Raw genomic sequence first — 27,320 nt, 5'->3', positions numbered from 1 at the left:
TGAGACAATTTCATTTTGTGAATGGTACAAGAAATAAGGCAAGCAAGTGACCATTCGGTCAGGCTGTCTAAACATTGTCTCCCTATTCCCAGCAGAAAACCACACATTTTAAATAAACATTTGGGGCTTAGAGTTCCATTAGCGGTGATCCATAATCTCAAACATCCGTCACCCCCAACTAATTCGCCAGCAAAGGCACCCTGACCTAAACAGGTGTATAGCTAAACTGTAAATTGACTAGGCCCACAAAAGTGGCTTACATAAGATTAGAGAGAGAGAAAGAGAGAGAGAGAGAGAGAGAGAGAGAGAGAGAGAGAGAGAGAGAGAGAGAGAGAGAGAGAGAGAGAGAGAGAGAGAGAGAGACTGGACAAATCAAAGTGAAATAAATAAAAACAGTTACGACACACAAATGTCCAAATACATCAGTAATTAAGCAATTAAACACGGTAATTCACATATCCAACATCCCATTCCGACCATATAAATTACAACATGAGGATATCCTATGGGGTTTTGGCTGAGATAATTGATTATTTATAATTAATAAATATGTTAAGCCATAAAAAAACAATAACGTTATTGTTTTAAAAAATAAATCCTCACTTTTAGACCCAAGATATCTTCCGTAGCTTGGGCGGATGTGACGATGAACCAATGCTCAAATCCCATTGGCCTACAGGGCGCTGGAGATGACGTCTCTTCCGTCTCGTTGTTTGACTCGCTCCTCTGCTACCGTGTCAGTGTGTTAAAATGGCGACGTCCCTGGGAGCTAACACGTACAACAGACAGAACTGGGAAGACGCGGTATGTTTTTATTAACCTGAAATGTATAATCATATCGTAGTTATATAATTAGTTGCTGTTACACACTGAGGTTACTCTCAGATCTTATAGTAGATGTTGATTTGACTGAGAACGAAGCTAGCTAACGTTAGCGAGCGGAAGCGTGGCTGCTATTTTCAATTGTGTGTTTTATTTTACACATAAAACCTGTCTTTACCAATTAAGGAGGGTATGGATCAGATTTTGTGAATGCAATGTATACAAAGATGTTACCATAATCCCGACGTGATCGCGCGTAAACACTCAACGTAGGGGTGATGATGTATTTGTTTGTAAACCAATCGTTGTCATTCCATTCCCAGGACTTCCCAATCCTCTGTCAAACATGTCTGGGGGAGAACCCTTACATTCGCATGGTAAGTGTCTTCCGTTGGTCATCTTGGATAACATGTCTTGGAGCTCTGAAACTATGCTGCCCTTGTTGTAGAGGTAAACAGTTTTTACCCTTTCTTTCAGACCAAGGAGAAGTATGGCAAAGAATGCAAGGTACTTTTTTCTTTTTAACCTCAACAAAAATCACAGAACTCGAAGCAGTAAGCTAACTGTTGTTCATGTTTCCAGATCTGTGCCCGACCCTTCACAGTGTTCCGATGGTGTCCGGGAACACGCATGCGCTTCAAGAAGACCGAGGTCTGCCAGACCTGCAGTAAGATGAAGAACGTGTGTCAGACCTGCCTCCTGGACCTGGAGTATGGTATGACTCCCCCGCCTCTCAACACGGCGCTTATTGTGGGCCAGCGATGGGGAATTAGTAAACTAACAGAACCTTTGGCTTTCTGCAGGTCTTCCCATCCAGGTCAGAGACACTGGCCTCGCTGTCAAAGATGAGGTGCCAAAATCTGATGTCAACAAGGAGTATTACACACAGAATATGGAGAGAGAGGTACGTCCTGGTCCTGAAAAAACAATCAAAAGGATTGTTCTATACCAGCAGTTATAGTGCATACATTAAAGACACCGTGCCCACTGAACTTTGACCCCGTCCTCATGCTATTCTCTGCCTTAACCTTCCCAGATCGCCAACACTGACGGGACGAGACCGGTGGGCCTGCTGGGCAAAGCCCCGAGCTCCAGTGACATGCTGCTGAAACTGGCCCGGACCACACCCTACTACAAGAGGAACAGACCCCACATCTGCTCCTTCTGGGTGAAGGGAGAGTGCAAGAGAGGCGAGGAGTGCCCATACAGGTGAGCCTTACCTTGTTAGAAGCTGCCGTGTGTTGTGAAGCCTTGGGGTGCGCTACCATTGTACATTAAATGATGTGGCTCTGATGAATACATCTTGAACCATTCAACAGAATAGCTCTTCCTATTGAGAGGTTTGACAACACGTGACCCTTGCCTGCCATTGTGTCGGTGCTATGCAGTGTCAATTTGCCCACGGACCTATCCTGGTGTTTAAAACAGGCACGAGAAGCCCACGGACCCCGACGATCCGCTGGCCGACCAGAACATCAAGGACCGTTACTACGGCATCAACGACCCGGTGGCCGACAAGCTGCTGAAGCGCGCCTCAACCATGCCCCGCCTGGACGCCCCAGAGGACAAGAGCATCACCACGCTGTACATCGGCGGGCTGGGTGACGCCGTGACGGACACGGAGCTCAAGTACGGACCGCCGTCTGCCGGGCTGGCGGCCATATGCTTTACGTCACCTTCGTCTTCTTTGAAGACGAAGGTGCCACCAGGTGTGAGTGTGATGAGCCATTACAGGCCTGTGCCCTAGTGACATCACTAGTGGGCGTGTCCCCCTAGATGTATGATGGATGGATGGATCAGTCTACCAGCCTTACCAGTGGACTGTGGCAAATGTTTCTGATCTATCCATCATACATGTAGACGGACACGGCTAATCACACTCTCACCTGGAGGCGTGATATCACCCCTCTAACTCGTGTGGTCGCTGGATGTTTTTCTCACCATTTTGCGATGTCCTCTGCAGGAACCATTTCTACCAGTTTGGTGAGATCCGCACCATCACCATCGTCCAGAGGCAGCAGTGTGCCTTCATCCAGTTCGCCACGCGGCAGGCTGCAGAGTCGGCTGCCGAGAAGTCCTTCAACAAGCTCATCCTCAACGGACGCAGGCTGACCGTCAAGTGGGGGAGGTGAGTGCTCCCTTGTTCTCTTCCTTTGAGCGTACATCTGGGGGCCGTGGTAGGGTGTGGGATCGGTAGTAAACATGGTGTCATCATGTTTGGAACCCGACCAGTGAATAGCAATCACGATGTTAAAGCGGGTCATGCCGTTGTGTTTGTGATTACAACTCCTTTGACGGTCGGTCTCCCCCCTCCAGGTCCCAGGCAGCCAGAGGGAAGGAATCCATCAAGGACGGGGTCAGCGAGATGGGCACCCGTCTGGACCCCGTCCCAGGCCTGCCTGGAGGTGAGTGTGGAACGCCTCAAGGGACCTTGTGTGCTAGGAATAATCACTTTATTTATTATACCAACATAGATGGCAAGGGATATTGATTCTTGGGTGTATAAATGCACAAATCAATCCATGGATCATTTCTGTATCCAACCTGCTGAGAAGGTAATCGAGAAGTGGCTCGGTGAACACAAGCCGAGTTGATGCTAATTAAACTGCTGTGCTCAACCTATGGTCTTCCTCTGCGCTACAGCCCTCCCGCCTCCACCAGCACACGACCAAGAGGCGCCAGCCAACTACTTCAACCTGGACCCGGGCACCTCGTCTGTGTTGAACATCGCCCTGCCCCCCCCGCCTGGCATCAACCCCCCCCCTCCAGGTACTGGTTAGGCTGGTAACCCTTAACAATAAGGGGCAGTAATTAGCATTGGTTAATGCAGTGGTAAGTTAACCAACAAAAAACTGGTTCATTAAGCTGACCCATTTAATGGGGTTGGAGTTTACACTAACCCAACCCCTTTGCTAATGAAATATAAGAACGCTAAAAGTGGATCAATGTTTTTCTGAATGGATCATATTGTTCAGATAGCATGAGACCATATCTTGTACGTTTCCTCGTTTCCTCTTTTAAACATTGTATTGTTGTCGTAGGTTTCGGCCCCCCGATGTTCCACCCCATGGGCCACATGGCGCCCATGCCCCCCCCGATGGGCATGCGGCCCCCGGGGCACATCCACTACCCCTCCCAGGACCCCCAGCGCATGGGCGCCCACGCCGCCCACGGCGCGCGGCACGGCGACTAGACGCCGCCACAGCCTCTACTCCGGTCATTCCTGTCCGCAGCCCAACCCACTCGGAATACAACCAGGGACTCACCTTTACTCTGGGGGGGGGGGGGGGGGGGGGCTCTACCTGGGGGGGGGGGGGGCCGGGCTCTACCTGGGGGGGGGGGGGGGGGGGCCGGGCTGTAGACGGTGCTGTTCTCTGGGCGGACTGAAGCGGTCCCCACTCTCAGAATAATTTACTAGCTGAAAGTTACAAGACGTCTGGCTAATGAAAGCCTGTTGGAAACACATCGGTCAGGAGCACGGAGGGAGGGGGAGGAGTTTAGGTTAATTACTGCCACTGTTTTCGTCTCCATACAGCCGAATGTTATTCCTGGAGGATTCCTTGGGCTTTTAAGGGCTTCTTCGATCGATGCCGTTCTATTACATAATTGAGTTGTCTGTCATCGTGCAAATTATCACCGTGTAACATTTTAGTCTTGTTAATTTGATTTTTTTTTATTCTTTGACGTAATATTATTACCCCATGAAACTGTTTATTGTAATGTTTATTTGTATTTTTCATCATTAAACAACCCCATCTAGTCATTTGACTATTCCTTTTATATTTGCGTTGTACTTTGTGCAGAACCAGACTTCTGTAAAATGTCATTAGTAAAGATGGCAGTAGGCAGTTCAGATGATGGTGTTAGTCGATGTAGCATTAAGAGGTAGCCTTGTGGAACAACCGTGATCTCCAAGCTTGCGATGATGTCACACTGCTACAAGGAAGGAGAAAGTCATGTCCCCACTAGTGTCCTCGGGTGTTCTCATGGACTCAGAATGGATTCAATAACCTTTTGATATCCATTAGCAGACGGCTTAATCATTGACATGACCTTTAAAGAGCGCAGCACACGTCAAAGCATAGCAGGCGTCGCGGAGCAGGTCACGCAGGCCGCAGGCGGGCTTCCAGAGAGCCCCGTCAGTCGTGGTAGAGCCTCTTCAGAGCTCTGCGGACTCTGGGCAGTAGTCCATGCCCCAGCCCTTTGGTGCTCTGTTGAAATCGGGCCTCCGAGACATGCAGTTCCGACTGCTGGCTGGAAGGCTCTGGGCTTCACAGCTCATGACTGGGATCACCCTCCTGCTGGTCATTGGCCCGAACGGGAGCGCCGATCTGGGAACGAGAAGCAGAAAGGTCAGCATTCCGTAGTTTGCTTAGAATTCGACAGCATGTAAGCAAGCAGGATGTTGCCTTCAAAATAATGGATGGTACATAAATTATGTGTACCATACTCTTCACACTATCCATTAAATGGATGGCTTTAGATGAAACACAATATTCAGTTGTGTATCAGAAGGCTGTTACTAACCAAGTCCTGTTGCGGTTTAAAATAGTCGTGAGGGATTTAGGGTGACTCATGGCTAGGATGAGGTGGTAACGGGTATGAGGGAGTGCTAAGCCCCACCAACCCTATTTCGCACAAAGTTTGTAGAAGTTGAGGTAAGATGTAATTAAATCTAGGATCATTCAGTGGTTTTCAAACTGTGGGGGGCGCCAGAGTTCTTCAGGGGGGGCGCGACGTGAGAAAAAAATAAACCCGAAGAAAAACCTGAAAGTCGATGATTCAAATCATCAATCGTACTTCAACTGTAGAAGTAACCTAACTAAATCGATTTTCAACCGTTTATCTTCGTGCAAACCATTTAACAAATCTACACACTTGTATCTTCAATAATATCTAAACAGAATTTCGATATCATTTAAAATTTCTTCAGAATCACAGTTTTAGTTTCATACCGCTTCGTTTTCAGCTGTTTTCATTGAAGACGTCAGCCCTTCTGATACACCTACTTCTAGACATCGTAACTCATTCATTTTTCGACCGTTTACCATAGTTCAAACCATTGAACAAATCTACACACTTGTATCTTCAATACTAACGGAATTTTGATAGCATTTATACTTTTTTCAGAATCACCGTTTTATTTTCAATCGGCATCGTTTTCAGTTGTTTATAATAATTTAGGTCACCATAGCAACGCCGGTAAACAAACCCCGCCGAATAGTCGAATCTCTGGACTGAAAAAGCAGATCTGATTCGACTCTGAAAATTCAGAGTCGGGGACCCTGAATGAATCTGTAAACTGGCAGTTTACACAGATTAAGATGTTCAAATGTATTTAAAAAAGGTTAAGCTAAAACATGCTTAGATAAAGTTCATAAATTGTGTTAAGAAATGTGTTTAAAAACGCACAAAGATGTTTTAATGTTTCAGAAATATGTTTCAAATGTTTAAAAAATATGTTTCAAATGTTTTAAAATTATGATCAGAGATGTTTAAAATGTGTAAAATAATTAGGATAGCTTTCAAAACACAGGTCTTTAGAACATTTTTTTTTGGGGGGGGGGGGGGGGGGGGGTCAGCTGAATTTTTTTCTCTGAGGGGGGGCTCACTCTCTCACACTTTGAAAACCCATTTAGATGTGTACAGAGATCCGTCCTTGGATGAACTCTCACTTCCAATAATAACTGACATTATCACGATAAGAAACACCCAATAGTTGGCTGAGTCTGTTGTTATCCACAGCCTCATTGGTCTCACAAGACAGCCCCTCACTGTGTTGCCTTATCTTAAGGGTGTGAAAGGCATGCAGACTCCCTGCATCATCTTACCAAAGCCAGAGCGAAAATAGCCGCCACAAAACCACAGTCCGAGGGGCTGCAAAGCCGGCAACTGGATTGGTTTTCAAACGGCGGAAACATGGATTGGTGCCGAGGGAACCTTCATTTAACAAATAATTGCAAAAGCCTTCATCATTTAATCATCTGAGCGTCTATTTAGAGCCGGATTCTCCAAAGCCTATGCTTGACGCGCAACCAAGCACCGAGCTGTGACATCGCAGAGTGAATGCATTAGCCTCTTTAAGACGGATTAGTTGTTAAACTTCCCAGAGCGTTTTTTGGGTGCAATGTCAAACAAATTTCGTTGTGTATCCAATGCACAATGACAAATAAAGTCTATTCTATTCTATGTCAAAAACAGACCAACCCCGAATGAAGGCTTATGTGCAAAAGTGGCATCATTAGGTTACCTGTTGAAGCACCTGAAGGTGGGCGGCTCCGGGGGCTTGGGCAGCTGTTCAGTCAGAGTGGCCAGGGTCCGCTGGTCGTCCCCCTCCCCTTCCCTCCACGGAGAGCTGTAGGACCTGGGGATCACTGTAGAGTTGAACCTCTCGCAGGGAACCCCCCGAAGAGGACCAGAATACCCTGGGGATGGGAAAAGGGTAGCCATGAGCTCCAGTGACGGTATTCCAGGCCACAATTGCAATAAACGTACGTAAAATTGGCTTGTATGTATCGCAATAGAAAGCTGGAGTTTAGGTTGAGTTTACATCAACTATCGCACAACCAAAGAAGTGAACTGTGTAGTTAAAATGTTAAAATGCTTAATACCAGCGTATTAAGGGAAGGCACCAATCCCAAGCTTTCACCCAAGCTGTGGCTCTGTGTTCTACAGGCGGGGGCGTTGTTCAAGGCCAGGCATTGGTGTGAATTCAATCTCCCGTGACAGCCACTGTCCTCTCCCTGTCTCGGGTCATTTACCTGGTGCCAGGACTTCAGGATTGCCCTTCTTGGCTATAGTCTTCTGCAGGTTGAGGACCAGGCTGTGCTTACCGACCCTGGGGGTGAGCAGGTTCTCCTTTCCCGGCTGGGGCTCTGGGGCAGGCTGAGGTGGAAGTACCTGGGAAGAGGGGGTGAGTCGACATGGATATGGACACATCTGGGAGAAGAACACCACAAAGCGGGGTTGCCGCCTGCACCATGTTGTTTAGAATCAACAGTTTTCCTCGGATAGCTCTCTAGTTGTCTCTCTCGCCGCTCTCTCCCTGGGGGCCCGCATTCATGGGCCCCTCACCTGCCCCTTATCCTAATCCCCTGAGGCAAACTGCAAGTCGACATGGTGTGTATTTGTGGCCCTTTAAAGACATTCGAGATTAGGCCTAAGCACTTGAAACGCTGCGTTTGTGTCTGGCGAGAGGCCTCCGTTCCGATTGGATGTGGGCTCCAGAGTCCTAGCGCAGCAGAACAGGAGAGGGGGCCCTCTGCGACCCGACCACGAGGTCTGGGGGTCCCAGCGGGGCCCTGCAGAGAGAGCGTCCATCTTGTGTGTGCGACACACCAACGAGCTGCTAAGGCGCAGTGCGTGTGCGTCTGGCGGGGGGGGTTTGGGTACGTGCCGTGTAGCTTTCAGTAGGAGGATAGCTGATACGTGACCTAATGGGGGGGGGGGTCTGTGTTTACTCTGCCAAAGTTGCCCGTGTTGCTGCCGTTGGCGGCGTGGTCCAGGGTGAAGTGCTCCACCCTCTTCTGCCGCTCCTGGAACATGCGCGAGCCCCGGTTGGTCGGGAGCTGGAGCTCCTCCAGCATCACGTCCAGGGGGGCGCTGCTCTTCTGCCCCCGGTTCAGACCCCCTGTGGGGGGGGCAGGGTGGAGCCAGGGAGGGGGTCCACGGTGGGGGTCCAGGGTGGAAGGATGGGGAACACAGGTTTAGAATATGGAGTTTAGAAAATAGATGTTTTGGTTGAAAGGTTCAGTTTTTTTCACACTACTGGTTTTATTGAACAATTTAGACCCACATTTAATAACCAATTTCGAGATTCCTGATATACATTTTTTGAGGATATATACATAAAAAACAATTCTCTAGATTTTAAATGTTGTATCTAGATAGACCTGATGGGGTCACCACAGGAACGGCCATACAGGCAATGAATACGAATGTTGTGAAGATTCGTAGAGAGACTTGAGATTGGTTTCGTTTCAAAAGAACCAAAATAATTGCACTTTCAGCCAGTCTAGTGTGGTAGCACTAAGCTTTAGAAATCCTCTCTCGATGTAGTGGTTGTTTGTCTCGGGCAAATTCCATTTATGTATGTTGTTTTGTTTCAAACAGATCACAAATAACCCAATCATCAAAGAGCACCATCATAACTATTTATTCTTAGTCGTAAATTTCTTCAGTCTGGTGTCAGGAGTGTTTATGTATGAAAGACTTAAACCATGACGGATTAAATAGTTAGGAAAAAAAGGATGTTTGTTGCGCAATGTTTATTGACATCCAGGCGTTGCATGGGTGAGTGTGTATTAATAGGCTCTTTGGATGAAGGCACTCTGTTCGAAGGGGCTATGGGAATTCCCAGCCTTTTGCAAGTTGCCTGTAATAAGGCTAAGGGTTATGTTTGTGTTTTGTCGATCCGAAGCCCGTCTTCAAAGCATGCGGTGCCACTAAATCCGTGCGGCAAACTACCGGAGCACGCAGAGACGCAAGCTACTCATCGCTCTTAAATTATTCTGGTGCCAACTCACTGTTAAGAGTGATTAAGTTCCCATGGTTTCCCGTTTGAAAGATAGTGGGAGCTCAAGAGGGCATTGAGCTCCGTGCCTCCGTTTAAAATATTCATAACAATTGATCGCTGAGGTGCTTTTCTTAGCCATGCATCAATCCATAGGGTGCTATAGGATGAGTCCACTGCCTGCAGCTCAGAGTGGAGGCGGCGCTGTCGCTTACCTCCCCTGACTTCGTTACAAAGCGCCTTGGCGAGGTGCATCTTGTGCTTGGTCTGCTCGTCAGGCCCCCGCTGCATCATCAACATCTTTATGAGCCTCCACCAGCATTAAGGAAACACACACACACACACACTGTTTTCAATCTCAAATTGAGCCTGAAATAGAATTGTGTACACAGCGAGTAGCTTTAATATCTGTAATAATATGTTATCACTGTGAACAGCACACGCATGTCTGTGAGGAACCTAAAGTTTGTAACCTCTGCCTCGGAACTTCACATGTGAGATGAAATACTATGAGGCACATGAAATCCATGTAACTAAACAGTCAGTTAAAGACAACGTTATCTACTAGCCATTAGAAGCATGACACACAGAGCACACATCCACGTACCTGTCTCCCCTGTGTCTGTGTGTGTGTGTGTGTGTGTTTGGGGACTAGGAATGGCTCTGGTCTAGTGGTGCTATCTGAGGTTCCCCCCTACTGTGTGGCTGAGGGGGTTCCGGTGCACCCTTGGCCAGTGAGGGCCCGTGATGGGGGGCTGGTACTGCCCCCCATCACGGGATGCCTGGTGCACTTACCTCACCCGCTAATTTAGCAGGACAGCCAGGGTGATGACGGAGAGAGAGAGGGTGTGTGTGTGTGTGTGTGCGTCAGAGTTGTGTGTGTGTAGCGAGGGGCTTATTAAAGGGGACTTGGGGGAGGGATAAGTATATATAAGATTACACAAATGCCATGATAATAAAAATATGACACCATGTATGTTTATTAGTGTGTGTGTGTGTGTGTGTGTGTGTGTGTGTGTGTGTGTGTGTGTGTGTGTGTGTGTGTGTATCTCTGTTAAGATTCTGCAGCTGTTATTTTGTTTTTAGAGGCCCACCCAAAAAAACAGTCCCAACCCTCCATCCATTTGACCGTTGGAGATTGGCTTGGCACCTGCCCTGTCTCTGATGCTATGTCATAGCATAGCACCGTCCTTCTGTCTGGTGGGGAATCGTGAGCCCATTTCAAAGAGTGCATTCTGTCACGGTTTAACGCCATTGCTTGGCCGATACCAAACCGCGACTGCTGCGAAGCCATCTCGCCTGTGTTTCAGAATAAAAGCCCTCTCTTGGAGGAAATCTATGGCCCTCAACAGGAGAAATGACCTTTTCTTCAACATTCGTTGCACATTTTCTTCCCAAACAGATTTTAAGTCTGGCTCAATATTACCCCCCGCGGCTCCTCATTCAGGGGCTCAGCGCCGGCCCAGAGGGGGAAGAAGGCATTCTCTATATTGATTTTCGCACTTGCCCTGTTCCAAAAAAAACCCCATCTCTCTCTTTCGCGGTGCTCGGTGAGACCACTATTAGTGCAGAGAGAAGACCCAGTAATCACCCCAGACACCACAGCATCGCTTTAATGGGACGTCGTTTCAGGGAAGGGAGGGTTCTGCTCAGGTTGGTTCTGGGAGTGAAGAGTAAAAATGAAGAATTATGACCATGGCTCTTTGAAGAGAGAGCTTCCTTTGGTAGTGTCAGTAAACACGACCAATGCTGATATTCCTCTGGCTGGCATGCTGTTGTTAAAGTCACAACTTCGAAATGAAATGCACTTAAAAAGGAGATCTTCTTCCGTTAAACGTCCCTTTGGTTCTTCTTGAGCATGGTTAGAGCCCTCGAGGCCGGGCCATCTGTGTTTGAGGGCTGGGTCTCAGCGGGCCGCAGTGTGTTCCTGTCACATGGCTGGATGGACAGCATCACCAGGCCGTGACAGCTGACACTCGCAGACAATGGAGGGCCCTCGTTGAGACTGGAGGGCCCGCTGTAATCACAGCGCCTTTAAAACCCTCCGCCCGGGGTGCTGCTCTGTTGGCACGGAGCGGCGGAGGCAGTACAGACGGTCCCACCTCAACAGGTAGTGTACAGGACGCGCAACCGCGGGAATAAGAACAGACGCAGACACCCAGTTACCTGCACATACTTGATGGATAGAGAGGGCGAGCTTCAGGCCTGATCTAGAGAGCAGAACCACTGGGGGACTCAACGAGAAGGTGATTATCTGGGGGTGTGTGAGGAGGGTTCAGGGCGGCGTGGAGCTGAGCGGTAGGAGCGATGTACGGGCTGCTGTGTGAGAGTCTCCACGACTTCATCAAGGAGTCCTACGGGGATGACGTCTGGAAGCTGGTCCGGGAGCGGGCCGACGTCCGGCTGCACTCCTTCGTCACCCATCAGGTAGGCCCTGTCGTCAGACACACAGGCCCCCATCAGGTAGGCCCTGTCGTCAGACACACAGGCCCCCAGCAGGGGGGCCCTGTCGTCACACACACAGGCCCCCAGCAGGGGGGCCCTGTCGTCACACACACAGGCCCCCAGCAGGGGGGCACAGAGGCCTCGTCAACCAGGGGATGGTTGATTGTACTTTAATAGTTTTGTGTATCTTATCGAGGCGAGGTTCTAAGTGTGTGTCTAGACAGGCAGGTGCTGCTACTCTTTATTCTTCAATAATTCTATTATTTATGAATCCTTTATTTAGTTATAATAGCTATAATCGTGACAACAGGTGTCATTAGAACTACGCATTAACAGACACCAGTTGACTAACTGACTGACAAATGTTTGAGAAGAACATGCAATTGTACATGAAATCACTTGATGTGTGTGTGTGTGTGTGTGTGTGTGTGTGTGTGTGTGTGTGTGTGTGTGTGTGTGTGTGTGTGTGTGTGTGTGTGTGTGTGTGTCCTCATGCAGGTGTACAGTGAGAGTGTCATCCCCCGCATTGCCAAGGCGGCCAGCGGGGTGACCGGGACCCCCTACAACGAGCTGATGAACTCCTGGGGCGTGTACTTCCTGGGATTCGTAGGGAAGTACGGCTATGACAGGATCCTCAAGGTGAGAGAGCGAGAGGGCGGCGGTGTCCTGACCCAGCGCCCCCCCCCCCCCCCCGGGGCAGGGCGTCATCGTCCTGACCCAGCGCCCCCCCCCCCCCCCCCCCCCCCCCCCCGGGGCAGGGCGTCATCGTCCTGACCCAGCGCCCCCCCCCCCCCCCCCCCCGGGGCAGGGCGTCATCGTCCTGACCCAGCGCCCCCCCCCCTGCTGTGTAGGTGCTAGGCCGTCACGTGCGTGACTTCGTCAACGGCCTGGACAACCTGCACGAGTACCTGCGCTTCAGCTACCCCAAGGTCCAGCCCCCCACCTTCTTCTGCCAGGAGGAGTCGGCCACCGGCGTCACCCTCCACTACAGGTGCCCCCCCAACGTGTGTGTGTGGGTGTGAGGACGGTGTGTGTGTGGGTGTGAGGACGGTGTGTGTGTGAGTGTGAGGACGGTGTGTGTGTGGGTGTGAGGACGGTGTGTGTGTGGGTGTGAGGACGGTGTGTGTGTGGGTGTGAGGACGGTGTGTGTGTGGGTGTGAGGACGGTGTGAGTGTGAGTGTGAGGACGGTGTGTGTGTGGGTGTGAGGACGGTGTGTGTGTGGGTGTGAGGACGGTGTGTGTGTGTGTGTGTCTTTGTATATTTGTGTGTGTGTGTGTTTGTGTGTGCGTGTGTGTCCCTGTGTGTTATCTTGTATGGCGGTGCGTTGTCGTTACCCTAAAGCCCTGGTATCCCAGGCTGATGATCATCAACCTGGTATCCCAGGCTGATGATCATCAGCCTGGTATCCCAGGCTGATGATCATCAGCTGCTGAGGCTGATGTGTGGGGAGGTACGGGATACGTACCATCGAGGTCCCACACTTTAATTATTCCCAGAGGAGCCGTTGAGATCTGCCGCCGCAGCAGCAATAAAAACAAGACAGGGCGAGACACACAGACGTAACCATCCATCATGACACTACAGAGGAACACTTGAGTCAGTGTGGACTCATGAAGGACAGAGTTACAATATTATACAGAAAAGCTAACAAATATGTTTAATAACAGCCCATATCTTGTGTGTGTGCATGTGCGTGCGTGTGTGTGTGCGTCCCTGTGTGTGTGTGTGTGTGTGTGCCTCCGTGTGTGTGTGCGTCCCTATGTGTGTGTGTGTGTGTGTGCCTCCCTGTGTGTGTGCGTCTCTATGTGTGTGTGTGTGTGTGTGCCTCCGTGTGTGTGTGCGTCCCTGTGTGTGTGTGTGTGTGTGCCTCCCTGTGTGTGTGTGTGTGTGTGTGTGTGTGTGTGTGTGTGTGTGTGTGTGTGTGTGTGTGTGTGCCTCCCTGTGTGTGTGCGTCCCTATGTGTGTGTGTGTGTGTGTGTGTGTGTGTGCCTCCCTGTGTGTGTGTGTGTGTGTGTGTGTGTGTGTGTGTGTGTGTGTGTGTGTGTGTGTGCCTCCCTGTGTGTGTGCGTCCCTGTGTGTGTGTGTGTGTGTGTGTGTGTGTGTGTGTGTGTGTGTGTGTGTGTGTGTGTGCCTCCCTGTGTGTGTGCGTCCCTATGTGTGTGTGTGTGTGCGTGCACAGGAGCAAGCGTAAGGGCTACCTCCACTACGCCATGGGCCAGCTGCGGCAGATGGGGAAGCAGTTCTACGACACGGACATCAACGTGGAGGTGCTCTCAGAGCAGCTGGTGGGAGACTACTCCCACGTCACCATGAGGTCCGCACCACACACACACACACACACACACACACACACACACACACACACAAAAACACAAACACACACACAAAAACACAAACACAAAAACACAAACATATACGCATACATACACTCACAAAGGCATGCACACACACACACATATACACACACACACAAACACACACACAAACACGTACATGCACACACACACACACACACACATATACACACACACACACACACACATATACACGCACACACACACACACACACACACACACACACACACACACACACACACACACACACACACACACACACACACACACACACACACACACACATATACATGCACACACACACACACAAAAACACAAACATGTACACATACATACACTCACAAAGGCATGCACACACACACACACACACACACACACACACACACACACACACACACAAACACACACTTATATGCATGTACACTTTCATGCAAACACACACATGTAAACATACATGCACGTTCACATACATGCACAAACACACAAAAACGCACATATAATTGCATGCACACGCACTTTCACATACATGCAAGTACTTATAGTAACACAAACAGGCAACAGAACAACCATGTTCAAAGTCAACTGACTACAATAGGCTGATGCTCTTCTTCACGGCCTCACGTGACTCAGGCTGAACTTCGACAACTCGGCCTACCGCTACATCATGAAGGAGGACGAGGAGGAGCAGGAGATCCTGCCCATCACCTCTGACTTCTTCTTTGAAGTCTTCCCCTTCAACATCGTCTTCAGACAGGTACGACGTGGCAGCCAAGTTCCACCGAATGGACCTAGATATTTTAATTTCATAATTAATTGAAAGTTTATTTTAGGGTCAACCACATAAGAAGCAAGTCCATAAATGAGTCAGAGTTAGCTGGGAAGGCTTGTTTACACCAGCAGTGCCTGGGCAGGTCATACATTATAGTACATTATATTAAATTTAATGGCATGATTAATAAATCCCTTCTAGATAGACAGGACCTCATTAACTAAGGGAATGACGCACAATAGATAAAAGATGTAGAGAAGATAGTATAGACGCTGTATATACAATATATCTCTTAACAGTAAACACAGTATACACTGTATAAATACCACATCCTCCAGAAACACACAGACAGCCCAATGGACCTGTGCTTCCTCCACCAGGACATGGTGGTACACAACGTGGGCTCAGGTCTGGCCACAGTCTTCCCTGACCTGGACGGGAAGAAGATCAACGATGCCTTCCTGCTCGCTCGCCCTCTAGTGGAGCTGGCCTGGAACAATGTGAGCTCTGACATGTCCCCCTGTCTGGCGTTGGATTAGGCAGCCATTAGCATCACCATGCACCCATACAGTCTTACCAGGCCAAACCGTACTCACATCAAACCGAAGTGTCGCAAGGATAGAAAACAGAGAGCACATTATTTTGCCATTAACATTTATTGTGAAACAGAATTGTTGAATACTTGATTCTGATTGGTCAAAAACATTCCACTGGGGGTGTACTATTTTTCAATAACAACAGATATTCCTCCACGCTGCTGAAGGACATTCAAACGTCTGCTGACTAAAGTCATTATAAAACAATAACATTACACATGAAAGTAATTACCACTTGATTCTGACCGTGTGATAACATGAAGGCCTCCTGGGCAGTGGGGGGCCCCATCGGGTTCATCACCTCATCAGCGCCCCTCACGTGTATTGTACATCCATGTGATCTGGAGGGTGGGGCGACGCAGTGTAACTGACCCTGATGTCACCCCGTGGCCAGATCATCTCACACCCCAACAACCTGTTTGAGATCATGTCCAAGGAGCCCGTGAAGAGGGAGAGGAACCTTCACAACAGAGTCCAGAGTAAGTGGGGGGTTAGAAACAGGGCTGTTGTCTGGGGGGGGGGGGGGGGGTAGGAACTTTACAGGCCATCACAAACTCAATCCAACACCCATGAGCGTGTTTTAGTAGAGCAACGACAACCAATTAGGATTAAGGTACAAAGACAAAGGATGAAAAAAGAGAAAGAGAAAAACATGTAAAGGTTAGATAGAGATGTTGGTTAATAGACAGCTTTACATGAGGGATTACTCTGACGTTAGATGTGAAGTCGACGCTCCCTCATCGGTTTGCTCTAACCGACCGTTTCCATGACTCAGCCTCACCGGAGTGTTTTGTAGGCCAGAGCGCCGATCGATCGGGCTGAGAGGAATTGATTCCAGCCCCGGTCGTTATCAGGGGAGGTGTTGGGGGCGTGTGGGCGGTTCTGATCTCTCCCCTGTCCCTCCTCACGTAGACTCCGACTGCGAGAACGCCAACCGCCTGGCCGACGTGGACGTGGAGCTGATGGCCTTCCAGTCCATCATCGGAGACGACTACAAAGGTCTTCCTCTCTGACACACCTCCACAAAACCTAAAAAAAAAATCACTGTGAGGCGCCGTCTATCGACACATGACAAGCAGCAGATCTTACTGGGCGGCCTGCTGCAGGGAGGTTGCTGGTTCGATCCCCGGCTCCTCCTAGCTGAGTGCCGAGGTGTCCCTGAGCGAGGCGCCTCACCCTCACTGCTCCTGACCAGCAAGCTGTCGCCCTGCGTGGCTGACTCTGCCGTCGGTGTGTGAATGTATCTATGAATGGGTGAATGTGTCTATGGATGGGTGAATGTGTCTATGGATGGGTGAATGTATCTATGAATGGGTGAATGTGTCTATGGATGGGTGAATGTGTCTATGGATGGGTGAATGTGTCTATGGATGGGTGAATGTGTCTATGGATGGGTGAATGTGTCTATGGATGGGTGAATGTGTCTATGGATGGGTGAATGTGTCTATGGATGGGTGAATGTGTCTATGGATGGGTGAATGTGTCTATGGATGGGTGAATGTGTCTATGGATGGGTGAATGTGTCTATGGATGGGTGAATGTGTCTATGGATGGGTGAATGTGTCTATGGATGGGTGAATGTGTCTATGGATGGGTGAATGTGTCTATGGATGGGTGAATGTGTCTATGGATGGGTGAATGTGTCTATGGATGGGTGAATGTGAGGCAGTATTGTAAAGCGCTTTGAGCAGCCACTGGTTGGAAAAGGGCTGTACAGATGCAGTCCATTCACCGTTCACCCTCATGGCCGACACTGGGCCGTGGTTGTTCCGTAATGCACGTCGCCACGGATGACGGGACGGAACTGGTTCTCCTGATGTGTGCCGGTTGTCTTTGGCCCGCAGACGGGAACAGCGCCAACGTGATGGAGAGCTGGGGGGACGGAACGCGCTGCCTCAAGCTGAAGGGACAGATGAGATACATGCCGGAGTGGGAGTCCATCATCTTCCTGGGGACCCCCGTGTGAGGCTCACACACAGGCAGACAGACAGACAGACAGGCAGGCAGGCAGACAGACAGACAGACAGACAGACAGGCAGGCAGGCAGGCAGGCAGGCAGGCAGGCAGGCAGGCAGGCAGGCAGACAGACAGACAGACAGGCAGGCAGGCAGGCAGGCAGGCAGACAGGCAGACAGACAGACAGACAGACAGACAGACAGAACATCAGACAGACAGACAGACAGACAGACAGACAGACAGACAGACAGACAGACAGACAGACAGAACACCAGACAGACAGACACACAGGCAGACAGACAGACAGACAGAACACCAGACAGACAGGCATTCATGCCGACAGACAGGCCGACAGACAGACAGACAGGCAGACAGGCAGGCAGACAGACAGATAGAGCTATAGAGACAGAAAGATAAACAGACAGACACACAGACAGACAGATAGAGCTATAGAGACAGAAAGATAAACAGACAAATACACAGACAGACAGATAGAGCTATAGAGACAGAAAGATAAACAGACAAATACACACGCAGACAGGCAGGCAGATAGACATACAGACAGATAGAGAGACAGATAGAAACACAGACAGACGGCTAGATAAATCGAAACACAGATATAGTGCCAGATAGCCAAACAGATAGAAAGATAGGCAGACAGGCAGACGGACAGACAGACAGACGGACGGACGGACGGACGGACGGACGGACGGACGGACGGACGGACGGACAGACAGACAGACACACTTGCGCCAGAACGCACACACACAAGAACACACAGAAGATGGTGTACAGACTTTCTATACATCTGTGCCAATCGTCTAGTCCTTTAGTCCAACACGATGAAAACAAAGTGTATTTATATCTGACTGAACTCATTTCAAGGAGGAGCGTTCTTAGAGCAGCGTGAGGCTCACAGGCTCCTCGCCGCCGAAGAGAAGCCGAGGAACGAAACCAGTGGCCCTTTCTACTGGCGCTCGCCATGCATGAAATAAGCTGCTAATTAGCTTGTAATCACACAGGGCCGCTCTTGTAATCCTAATGGGAGCACATTTGGAAGTGAGTGTTTTCCGCAGAGAAAATGACGAAAACATGTCCCTCCTCTTCCCAGAAATACTGCCAGATTGAAAAAAAAAACCTTAATCTAATATACCATAAAGAGAAGAGCTCTGTACTGGTTCGCTCATCAACCAATGTGGTTCAATTATTGTACTGATGCATTTGTATCATCTATTTTTGACCCCCGGCTTTTTTATATTATTAAGTTAGCGGTAATATGCATATCTTTTCTTATTTTCCAACTAATGTCCTAACGTGTGTGTGTGTGTGTGTGTGTGTGTGTGTGTGTGTGTGTGTGTGTGTGTGTGTGTGTGTGTGTGTGTGTGTGTGTGTGTGTAGGATGGAGAGTCTGAGTGCCATGTTTAAGACAGGTCTGTATATTAATGACCTGAGCATGCACGACTCCAGCAGAGACCTGGTGCTGGCAGGCACGCAGCAGTCTGAGGAGCTCAAACGAGCTCTCATACAGGTACACACACTCTGGATGTCTGTGTGTGTGTGTGTGTGTGTGTGTGTGTGTGTGTGTGTGTGTGTGTGTGTGTGTGTGTGTGTGTGTGTGTGTGTGTGTGTGCATGCGTGTGCATATATGCGAGCGTGTGCGCTCTAATCACTACTACTACGCATTTATACACTTTCATGGCCTTTGAACACTGCTTTAAAAAAATACATCGAATACACCCAAACACCCACACCCACACCCACACACACACACACAGTGCTCCAACAAAACGGTTCCTCTCCCCCTGCTGGCCGCTATGAGCGCAGGAGCAGAAGAAGTCCAGTAAGCTGGAGGAGAGCATGAAGATGCTGGACTACGAGATGAAGAAAACCGACGACCTCCTGTACCGGATGATCCCCAAGCCCGTCGCCAAGAGGCTGCGCAAGGGAGAGCCCGCCGTCAACACGTGTGAGGTCAGGGCGACACACATCAGGGATAGGCTAGAGAGATCAGCTTCGAGTGCAGCGGGATCACTGCACTCGAAGCTGATTGGTTCAACCTGGTGCTAATTAAGGTCTGGTTACATCAGCGCAACAATTGAGTAATAATGGCATGCTTTCGCCAGAGGGGGGAGCTGTTCCGATGGTTTGGCTCTAAAATGACTTGCTAATTGCGCACAACAGCTCATTAGACAACCGCTCTTGCTTGTCTTAACTCTCTGCCAAAGTGCCAACTTTAATTTCCTCTCCCATCTTCTTATTCTCCCACCCCCCTTCCCCCCCTACCCACCTGTTCACCTGCAACACTGCTCTCGTCCCGGCTGTAGGTGTTCCCCGATGTGACCATCCTGTTCAGCGACGTGGTGGGATTCACTCGCATCTGCAGCCACATCACCCCCATGCAGGTGGTGTCCATGCTGAACACCATGTACACGCTGTTCGACACGCTCAGTGAGAAGCACCGCGTCTTCAAGGTGTGTGGGACTGTCTTTGGCTCTTTTTTTTGGTAGCATGTTGTTTTTCCAATGATTTGCCACAGTGGACTCCTTTGGATGTTGCATAAACAGTTTTACCTTAGCTCTACTTGTCCTGCGTAACACTTTCTTAAAGGTGCTGTAGATCCAATGAAGAGATATTATTTGGGTGTAGTTGGATAGATTACACGGACCATCCGTCAGCTGCTGGGATGTGAAATACGCTGTGAGGATATTGCGACTTCATTGCGCCCACCTCTGTTTGAGACCATTTAGGCTGTAGACTCGTAACTCGTAGCTCATTTCTGACTCACCAGAGCATCTCTTCTCTCATTGGATGGGTTAATCCATTCTGCCTGTCAAACACAGGTGCGTGAAGTGGAAGGCTCCTCAAAGGTGCTGAACTGTAGGGAGGGAGGGGGCAGTTTTCTTGGTTGTTTGACTCTCGCCACTCCTGCACTCTGAGTGGTGATCAGAGCGTCGTGACGCCTCCGGCCCAGCAGGGGAGCTGAATCCTTCTTCCCCCGCCAGGTGGAGACCATCGGGGACGCCTACATGGTGGTGGCCGGGACCCCGGAGAAGACCAAGTACCACGCCCACAACATCTGTGACATGGCCCTGGACATGGTCCGCTCCATAGACCACCTCAAGGACCCCTCCAACGGCAACAACATACAGATCCGCGTCGGTGAGGGTCCCCCCCCCCCCCCCCCCCCCCCCCCCCCCACACACACACACACACACACACTCACTCACTCACTCACTCACTCACTCACTCACTCTCACACTCTCTCACTCACTCACTCACTCACTCACTCACTCACTCACTCACTCACTCACTCACTCACTCACTCACTCACTCACTCACTCACTCACTCACTCACTCACTCTCTCACACTCACACTCACACTCACACTCACACTCACTCCCTCTGACCGACTAAGGTTGTCTGCCCTGGTCCAGGGATCCATTCTGGGATGGTGGTGGCGGGGGTGGTGGGCCACAAGATGCCTCGCTACGGTCTCCACGGCGACACGGTCCACACGGCCTCAGCCATGGAGAGCAACGGCAAGGTACCGCATCACCCAGCATGCAACAGGGCAGGAGAACAACTGCCAAACCCTCACAGCCAGACAGTCTTTTCAAAAGGCGCGTGGGTTTGTCGCGGTGGCTAGGCTAGAGCTTCGCCTTGATATTTATCCCTCAAATACCAAAGCTAGCTGTCAATCACAGTGCTATGTGTGACTTCTGAGCGACGTCATTGGACAAACGTCATTTAATGCATAACGTGGTATTGGGGTAATTCAACTATTGATAACCTGATTTGGGCCTCAGAGAGAATATTTCTAATTTTGTGGGAACAAGGCTGTTTGTGCATTTGTGTGTGTGTGTTTGTGTGTGTGTGTGTGTGTGTGTGTGTGTGTGTGTGTGTGTGTGTGTGTGTGTGTGTGTGTGTGTGTGTGTGTGTGTGTGTGTGTGTGTGTGTGTGTGTGTGTGTGTGTGTTTGTGTGATCGGGGGCGGGCATTATTCTATAGGAAAGTTGATAATAGCAAATTGCAGAACCAAATAACAATTGCGTGTGTGTGTGTGCTTGTGTGTGTGTGTGTGTGTGTGTGTGTGTGTGTGTGTGTGTGTGTGTGTGTGTGTGTGTGTGTGTGTGTGTGTGTGTGTGCGTCTTTGTGTCTATGTGTGCAAGAGCTAACTGAGTTCATCGATGGAGAACCTGAAGTTGGCCCCAGTGCTCCCAGACTGGCCACAGTGTGACAGACCAGGCACAGACCAGTTGCAGACCAGGCACAGACCAGTGACAGACCAGTGGCAGACCAGTGACAGATCAGTGGCAGACCAGTGACAGACCAGTGACAGACCAGGCACAGACCAGTGGCAGACCAGTGACAGACCAGGCACAGACCAGTGACAGACCAGTGACAGACCAATGACAGACCAGGCACAGACCAGTGGCAGACCAGTGACAGACCAATGACAGACCAGTGCAGACCAGTGACAGACCAGTGACAGACCAGTGCAGACCAGGCACAGTGTACAAAAAATCACATCAGATACAAGCTAGGTTCTGGAAAGGTGTAAAATCAAAAGGCGGGATATGGCCTCCTGGCACCTGGTCACCTGGTCACCTGGTCACCTGTCACTTGGCCACCTGTCACCTGTTACCTGGTCACCTGGTCACCTGTCACCTGGTCACCTGGTCACCTGGTCACCTGTCACCTGGTCCCGTGGTCACCTGGTCACCTGTCACCTGGTCAGCTGTTCACCTGGTCACCTGTCACCTGGTCACCTGGTCACCTGTCACCGTTACCTGGTCACCTGTCACCTGGTCACCTGTCACCTGGTCTCCTTGTCAGCTGGTAACCTGTCACCTGGCCACCTGTCACCTGGTCACCTGGCACCTGGTCACCTGTCACCTGGTCTCCTTGTCAGCTGGTAACCTGTCACCTGGTCACCTGTCACCGGTTACCTGGTCACCTGTCACCTGGTCACCTGTCACCTGGTCTCCTTGTCAGCTGGTAACCTGTCACCTGGCCACCTGTCACCTGGTCACCTGGTCACCTGTCACCTGGTCACCTGTCACCTGGCCACCTGTCACCTGGTCACCTGGTCACCTGGTCACCTGTCACCTGGTCACCTGTCACCTGGTCACCTGGTCACCTGTCACCTGTCACCGGTTACCTGGTCACCTGTCACCTGGTCACCCTCGCTCTGTGTGTTTGTCCCGCGCAGGAGATGCACATCCAACTCAGCAGCGCCACCTACGAGCACCTCAAGGGAAGCCACTTCATCTTCGAGAGGAGGGGCACCATCACCATCAAGGTCAGGGGGGGCACCACGGGGACGCCGCTTGTTACCGCTGTTGCCGTAGCAACAAGAGCACATCTGAGTTCATTATTTCATCCGTGTTTGAGGATCTGTTGTAATCAGTTCTTATCCCACCTCTCCCAACACAGAGAGGGAAGAGATTACACGTTTCAGTTTTACATGGCTAAACTCTGGCCCCTCTTATGCCCTTATTGTACGTTTGTTTGTCCTGGCACGTATAGTGCTTAGCCTCTTATCCTAGCTATCTTTGTTGTATTTAACCTAGTGATGGTTAGCGCTTGTTTCTAGGAACATCCTTAATGTTCCGACAGTGATATATTGTTGTTTCTCTTTCTTCTCACAAATGTACTTCTTGTAAGTCGCTTTGGGTAAAAGTGTCAGCAGACACAGACAGAGGCGTCTCCAGGGCTTTACTCGCCTCACCCATCCCAACATGTTGAATAATGCAACAAAGAACCCTCTGGTATTCAAACTGAGTTCTGCTGCTTTGGGTTCCTCGTCTGCCGCTCCTCTCCGTCCTCCAGGGCAACGTGGAGATCGAGACCTACTGGCTGAATGGGAAGCGAGACAAGGACGGGAACGCCCAGGCCGCGTGCCCCCAGTTCGAGACCCGGACCATCGACAAGTCCATCAACAAGGCCGCCAACCCGGACTCCGAGGCCCCAGGGGAGGACAAGGGCCAGGTGAGGGGCCCTCGCAGCCCGCTCTCGGGGCCGGTGGGACTCTGTGATCCAGGAGCAGGTCTGATCAAGACCTGACTGTGGCATGGTGACGGATGATCAAACCGCTGTTCGATCGACTTCTGTACAGCATTTATAAAAGTCGACAGGAAGCGGCAGCCAAGAAGTTATTTCGATATTTTGAAAATGAGAAGATGTCTATTTTGTCCGTGTTTTAAATAAGTTGTAAATAATTATACTTGAAGAAAATACTTTTGTTTTGATAATTATTTTCCCGGGATCAGGGACTTCAGGGTGGGCGGGGCGGTGGGACAACATATAGTGAGGTCCCGGCTCACCCTGTCCCTACAGGGTAATTCAACGGGAGCTTTAAGAGCCCACCTATCTGGGAGTTGATGGATCCTTGAGCCCTTCGTCTCCTCCCTCGTCCCTCCAGGTCTTCCCACTGGCCCCGGGAGACAACGAGGATGAAGTCAAGTCCATCCCCTCCCACCGTATCAAGATGGAGATATCAGGCCACTCGCTGGAGCGGCCCCTAGAGAAGGGCCGACTGGAGGAGCTGTCTGTCCAGAAGGTGAGCGGGACAGACAGCGAGACATGCTCAGCTGCTTCTACTGACAGCGAGACATGCTCAGCTGCTTCTACTGACAGTGAGACATGCTCAGCTGCTTCTACTGACAGTGAGACATGCTCAGCTGCTTCTACTGACAGTGAGACATGCTCAGCTGCTTCTACTGACAGCGAGACATGCTCAGCTGCTTCTACTGACAGCGAGACATGCTCAGCTGCTTCTACTGACAGTGAGACATGCTCAGCTGCTTCTACTGACAGCGAGACATGCTCAGCTGCTTCTACTGACAGCGAGACATGCTCAGCTGCTTCTACTGACAGCGAGACATGCTCAGCTGCTTCTACTGACAGTGAGACATGCTCAGCTGCTTCTACTGACAGCGAGACATGCTCAGCTGCTTCTACTGACAGTGAGACATGCTCAGCTGCTTCTACTGACAGCGAGACATGCTCAGCTGCTTCTACTGACAGTGAGACATGCTCAGCTGCTTCTACTGACAGCGAGACATGCTCAGCTGCTTCTACTGACAGCGAGATATGCTCAGCTGCTTCTACTGTAACCTGTGGTACAATGGCAGTCATAGTTAAACTAAGACAGTTTGAAATGCTTGATATTGATTTGTTAATAATGGGACACCCCTGCCAAGGGTGCACATCTTCCCACAACAGGCAGGGGAACACAAACATGGAATAGTTATATATTCTGGAAGGTTTAACTAGCCTTACCTCAGCTAGTTTAGTCTGCTTCCGCCGCTCCGGTAGATAGAAGCAGCGGACTCATAACGAGGGTTATAAGTGACACCTGTGTTTGTCCTATGAGGGCACTTCTGAGATACGCCATGAGTATTGATACGGGTTAATGCATGAATATAGATATGGGTGAATGCATGAGGATTGATACGGGTGAACCATGGGGACCATGATGTATTCTAACCCTGACCCTAACCCTACCCCTATCCCTCCCCCTCCCCCTATCCCTCCCCCTACCCCTCCCCCTCCCCCTCCCCCTATCCCTACCCTAAGGGACCCTGGTGTATTCTCACCCTACCCCTAACCCTCCCCCTACCCCTATCCCTACCCCTACCCCTATCCCTCCCCCTCCCCCTATCCCTCCCCCTCCCCCTATCCCTACCCCTACCCCTAACCCTCCCCCTACCCCTCCCCCTATCCCTCCCCCTATCCCTCCCCCTATCCCTATCCCTCCCCCTCCCCCTACCCCTATCCCTCCCCCTACCCCTACCCCTCCCCCTATCCCTCCCCCTCCCCCTACCCCTCCCCCTACCCCTCCCCCTCCCCTAAGGGACCCTGGTGTATCTTTGCTGTTATTTGACTCTGTCACTCTGCTCCTCCGGGCCAGTCCCACTACCAAGACAACCTTCAGGACGGCCTCCGCTCCCACCTGAAGATGAGCTCCCCCAACGGCTCCCACGACTCCCACAGCTCAGAGAAGAGCACCATGTGCTCCGTCTCGTAGACCAGACGCCAGCCGCCAGCCGCCAGCCGCCAGCCGCTAGCCGCCAGCCGCTAGCCGCCAGCCACTAGACGCTGGCTGAGGCTGGCCGACGCTATAGCCCATGTGGTTGAAATGAGAATCATGTTGGGGATGTTTCTTTGTTGTTGCGTGCCAATCTCCCTTCTTTACTTTTCCATTTAGCCATACAACTCAGCCCCGACGGCTAGGCTAACAGTTTGGTCTGGACTTTCCATATGCTGCTCTTGCGCTTCTTCCCATTCCCAAACACTCAGGAATAAGCACACAATGTTGCAATAATAATAATAATAATAATAATAATACATTTTATTTATAAAATTTATTATTATTATTATTATTATTATTATTATTATTATAATAATACGATATTTATGAATGGACAGAGTTGGTGTGAGGTTTCTGATAAAGAGCCAGTGAACCATTTCAACTGGAAGTCGAACATTGTGAGATTTAAACATGAAGAAAAGCGTTTTGGGTTGCGAGTTTTAGCACAGTGTTTTATCCCCATGGTTACGACCCACGCCAACTTTGTGATGCTTTTTTAGTAACGTTGTTTTGTATGATGTGTTATAATGAGTGACGTTGAATATGTAACGCGCCACACACCGTAGCGTTATACTAAAGGTGACCAGGAACCCTCACCCTCACTTGGACACGAACATTAAATACATCGCTGCTCAGATGGAGCCTCATCGTTATCCTGTAACTAACCCAGAATGCTTAACTTCCTCTCACCGCCGCAGTCAACTGCTGCCAAGACAGAGCTCCACACACACACACACACACACACACACACACACACACACACACACACACACACACACACACACACACACACACACACACACACGGACACACACACACGGCCTAGACGGAGCTCCTCACACACACACCGCCCAGGCAGAGCTCCACATGTCCTCACACGCCTTGGTCTTGACATCTCAGAAAAGGCACTCAGACATCAGGTAAAGATCGCTCCTGCGCTCACAGCAGAGTGGAACGGTCACATAGTGTTTTCGGGAGAATGGCATCAACATAGGATTTTACGCCTTTTTCTAAATGACAGGTTAATTTTCAGTAACGGTGATGAAATGAAATAGATAACTTGACGATCATATAAGCCATATTACCACGTTTGGGTTCTTTAAGTTAGTCTTTTGGGTTGATACATCATACCAACTTCTTTAGTCCTAAAGTGTTCACTGCCATTAGGTTCAACTGGACACTAGCTCCAACAGGCCTACCCAGAAATAAAATAGCTTCGCTCTGCATGTTCATTTATTGCATTGCCACTGTGCCTTGTTCATTTGATATTGTTTCATTTCAGTGTCACTGTTGATTCTTCTATAGCTTACCCTCCTTTTCTAATTGACAGTCCCTGGCCCGTTTGATCCTTGTTGTGCATTCCTCTAGCTATGTGAAACAGGTAGATGCTCTACTCTGTGCTTTAAATTGGATTTGGGAATAAAGCAAGCCACCAGCTGGGCACTTTGTTTTTGAGTTTGTTCTTAGACATTTTTTAATCACAGCTTAGCAGTAAATGTTTGTCACTTTCTGTGTTTGCTCGATACCTTCCAAACAAATCCTGTACTTTAAAAGTCTTCAAAAAAGATGGCAAATCTATCGGGTTTTCTACAGCAACATAAAACAAACAAAAAGTACAACAAAGCCAACAGAACAAGCCCCCCAGAATGTCCCGTTTGAACCCCCAGAGTCGGTTAAAGTGGACGTTGCACCCATCTTTTCGCCATCGCCATCAGGGACCTTTGGTTCACCCACTGCTAACACACACAGATACACAAAAGCGTCCCGCCT

The 27,320-nt window shown here is 49.9% G+C and overlaps 3 protein-coding genes across 5 annotated transcripts; 2 read left to right on the top strand and 1 right to left on the bottom strand.

Annotated features, from left to right (window-relative positions):
• The first annotated feature begins 667 nt into the window (after nucleotides 1–667).
• On the top strand, nucleotides 668–4,585 carry LOC132466237 (pre-mRNA-splicing factor RBM22). Its single transcript, XM_060063326.1, has 11 exons — nucleotides 668–804; nucleotides 1,146–1,199; nucleotides 1,300–1,329; nucleotides 1,405–1,537; nucleotides 1,626–1,726; nucleotides 1,859–2,031; nucleotides 2,251–2,451; nucleotides 2,786–2,950; nucleotides 3,139–3,227; nucleotides 3,466–3,591; nucleotides 3,864–4,585. Exons 1-11 carry the CDS (start codon nucleotides 751–753, stop codon nucleotides 4,013–4,015), a joined length of 1,278 nt encoding a protein of 425 aa, XP_059919309.1. The 5' UTR covers nucleotides 668–750; the 3' UTR covers nucleotides 4,016–4,585.
• On the bottom strand, nucleotides 4,416–10,162 carry LOC132466240 (myozenin-2-like). 2 transcript variants are annotated; one of them, XM_060063329.1, is made up of 6 exons: nucleotides 9,942–10,162; nucleotides 9,550–9,644; nucleotides 8,283–8,452; nucleotides 7,656–7,722; nucleotides 7,073–7,247; nucleotides 4,416–5,153 (listed from the first exon to the last, which is right to left on the bottom strand). In XM_060063329.1, exons 2-6 carry the CDS (start codon nucleotides 9,632–9,634, stop codon nucleotides 4,982–4,984), a joined length of 669 nt encoding a protein of 222 aa, XP_059919312.1. In that variant the 5' UTR covers nucleotides 9,635–9,644; nucleotides 9,942–10,162; the 3' UTR covers nucleotides 4,416–4,981. The 2 variants fall into 2 exon arrangements, with proteins under 2 accessions (XP_059919312.1, XP_059919311.1); XM_060063328.1 differs by having other exon boundaries at nucleotides 7,584–7,722; nucleotides 9,942–10,154.
• On the top strand, nucleotides 5,072–26,990 carry LOC132466236 (soluble guanylate cyclase 88E-like). Of its 2 annotated transcripts, none has more exons than XM_060063325.1 (19): nucleotides 5,072–5,174; nucleotides 11,607–11,761; nucleotides 12,278–12,418; nucleotides 12,631–12,770; nucleotides 13,960–14,094; nucleotides 14,766–14,889; nucleotides 15,285–15,404; nucleotides 15,895–15,979; nucleotides 16,413–16,499; nucleotides 17,345–17,462; nucleotides 18,855–18,984; nucleotides 19,281–19,427; nucleotides 19,781–19,927; nucleotides 20,459–20,615; nucleotides 20,891–21,000; nucleotides 22,668–22,757; nucleotides 23,288–23,446; nucleotides 23,880–24,017; nucleotides 25,371–26,990. In XM_060063325.1, the coding sequence occupies exons 2-19, from the start codon at nucleotides 11,642–11,644 to the stop codon at nucleotides 25,485–25,487; spliced, it is 2,265 nt and encodes a 754-aa protein (XP_059919308.1). In that variant the 5' UTR covers nucleotides 5,072–5,174; nucleotides 11,607–11,641; the 3' UTR covers nucleotides 25,488–26,990. The 2 variants fall into 2 exon arrangements, with proteins under 2 accessions (XP_059919308.1, XP_059919307.1); XM_060063324.1 differs by lacking the exon at nucleotides 5,072–5,174 and adding an exon at nucleotides 10,473–11,444.
• Nucleotides 26,991–27,320: the final 330 nt, after the last annotated feature.

This window comes from Gadus macrocephalus, chromosome 10, assembly GCF_031168955.1.
Source record: "Gadus macrocephalus chromosome 10, ASM3116895v1".
NCBI classification, from domain to species: Eukaryota; Metazoa; Chordata; class Actinopteri; order Gadiformes; family Gadidae; genus Gadus; species Gadus macrocephalus.
The sequence above is the reverse complement of the archived record's forward strand: the minus strand, read 5'-3'. Positions and strand labels throughout refer to the sequence as shown.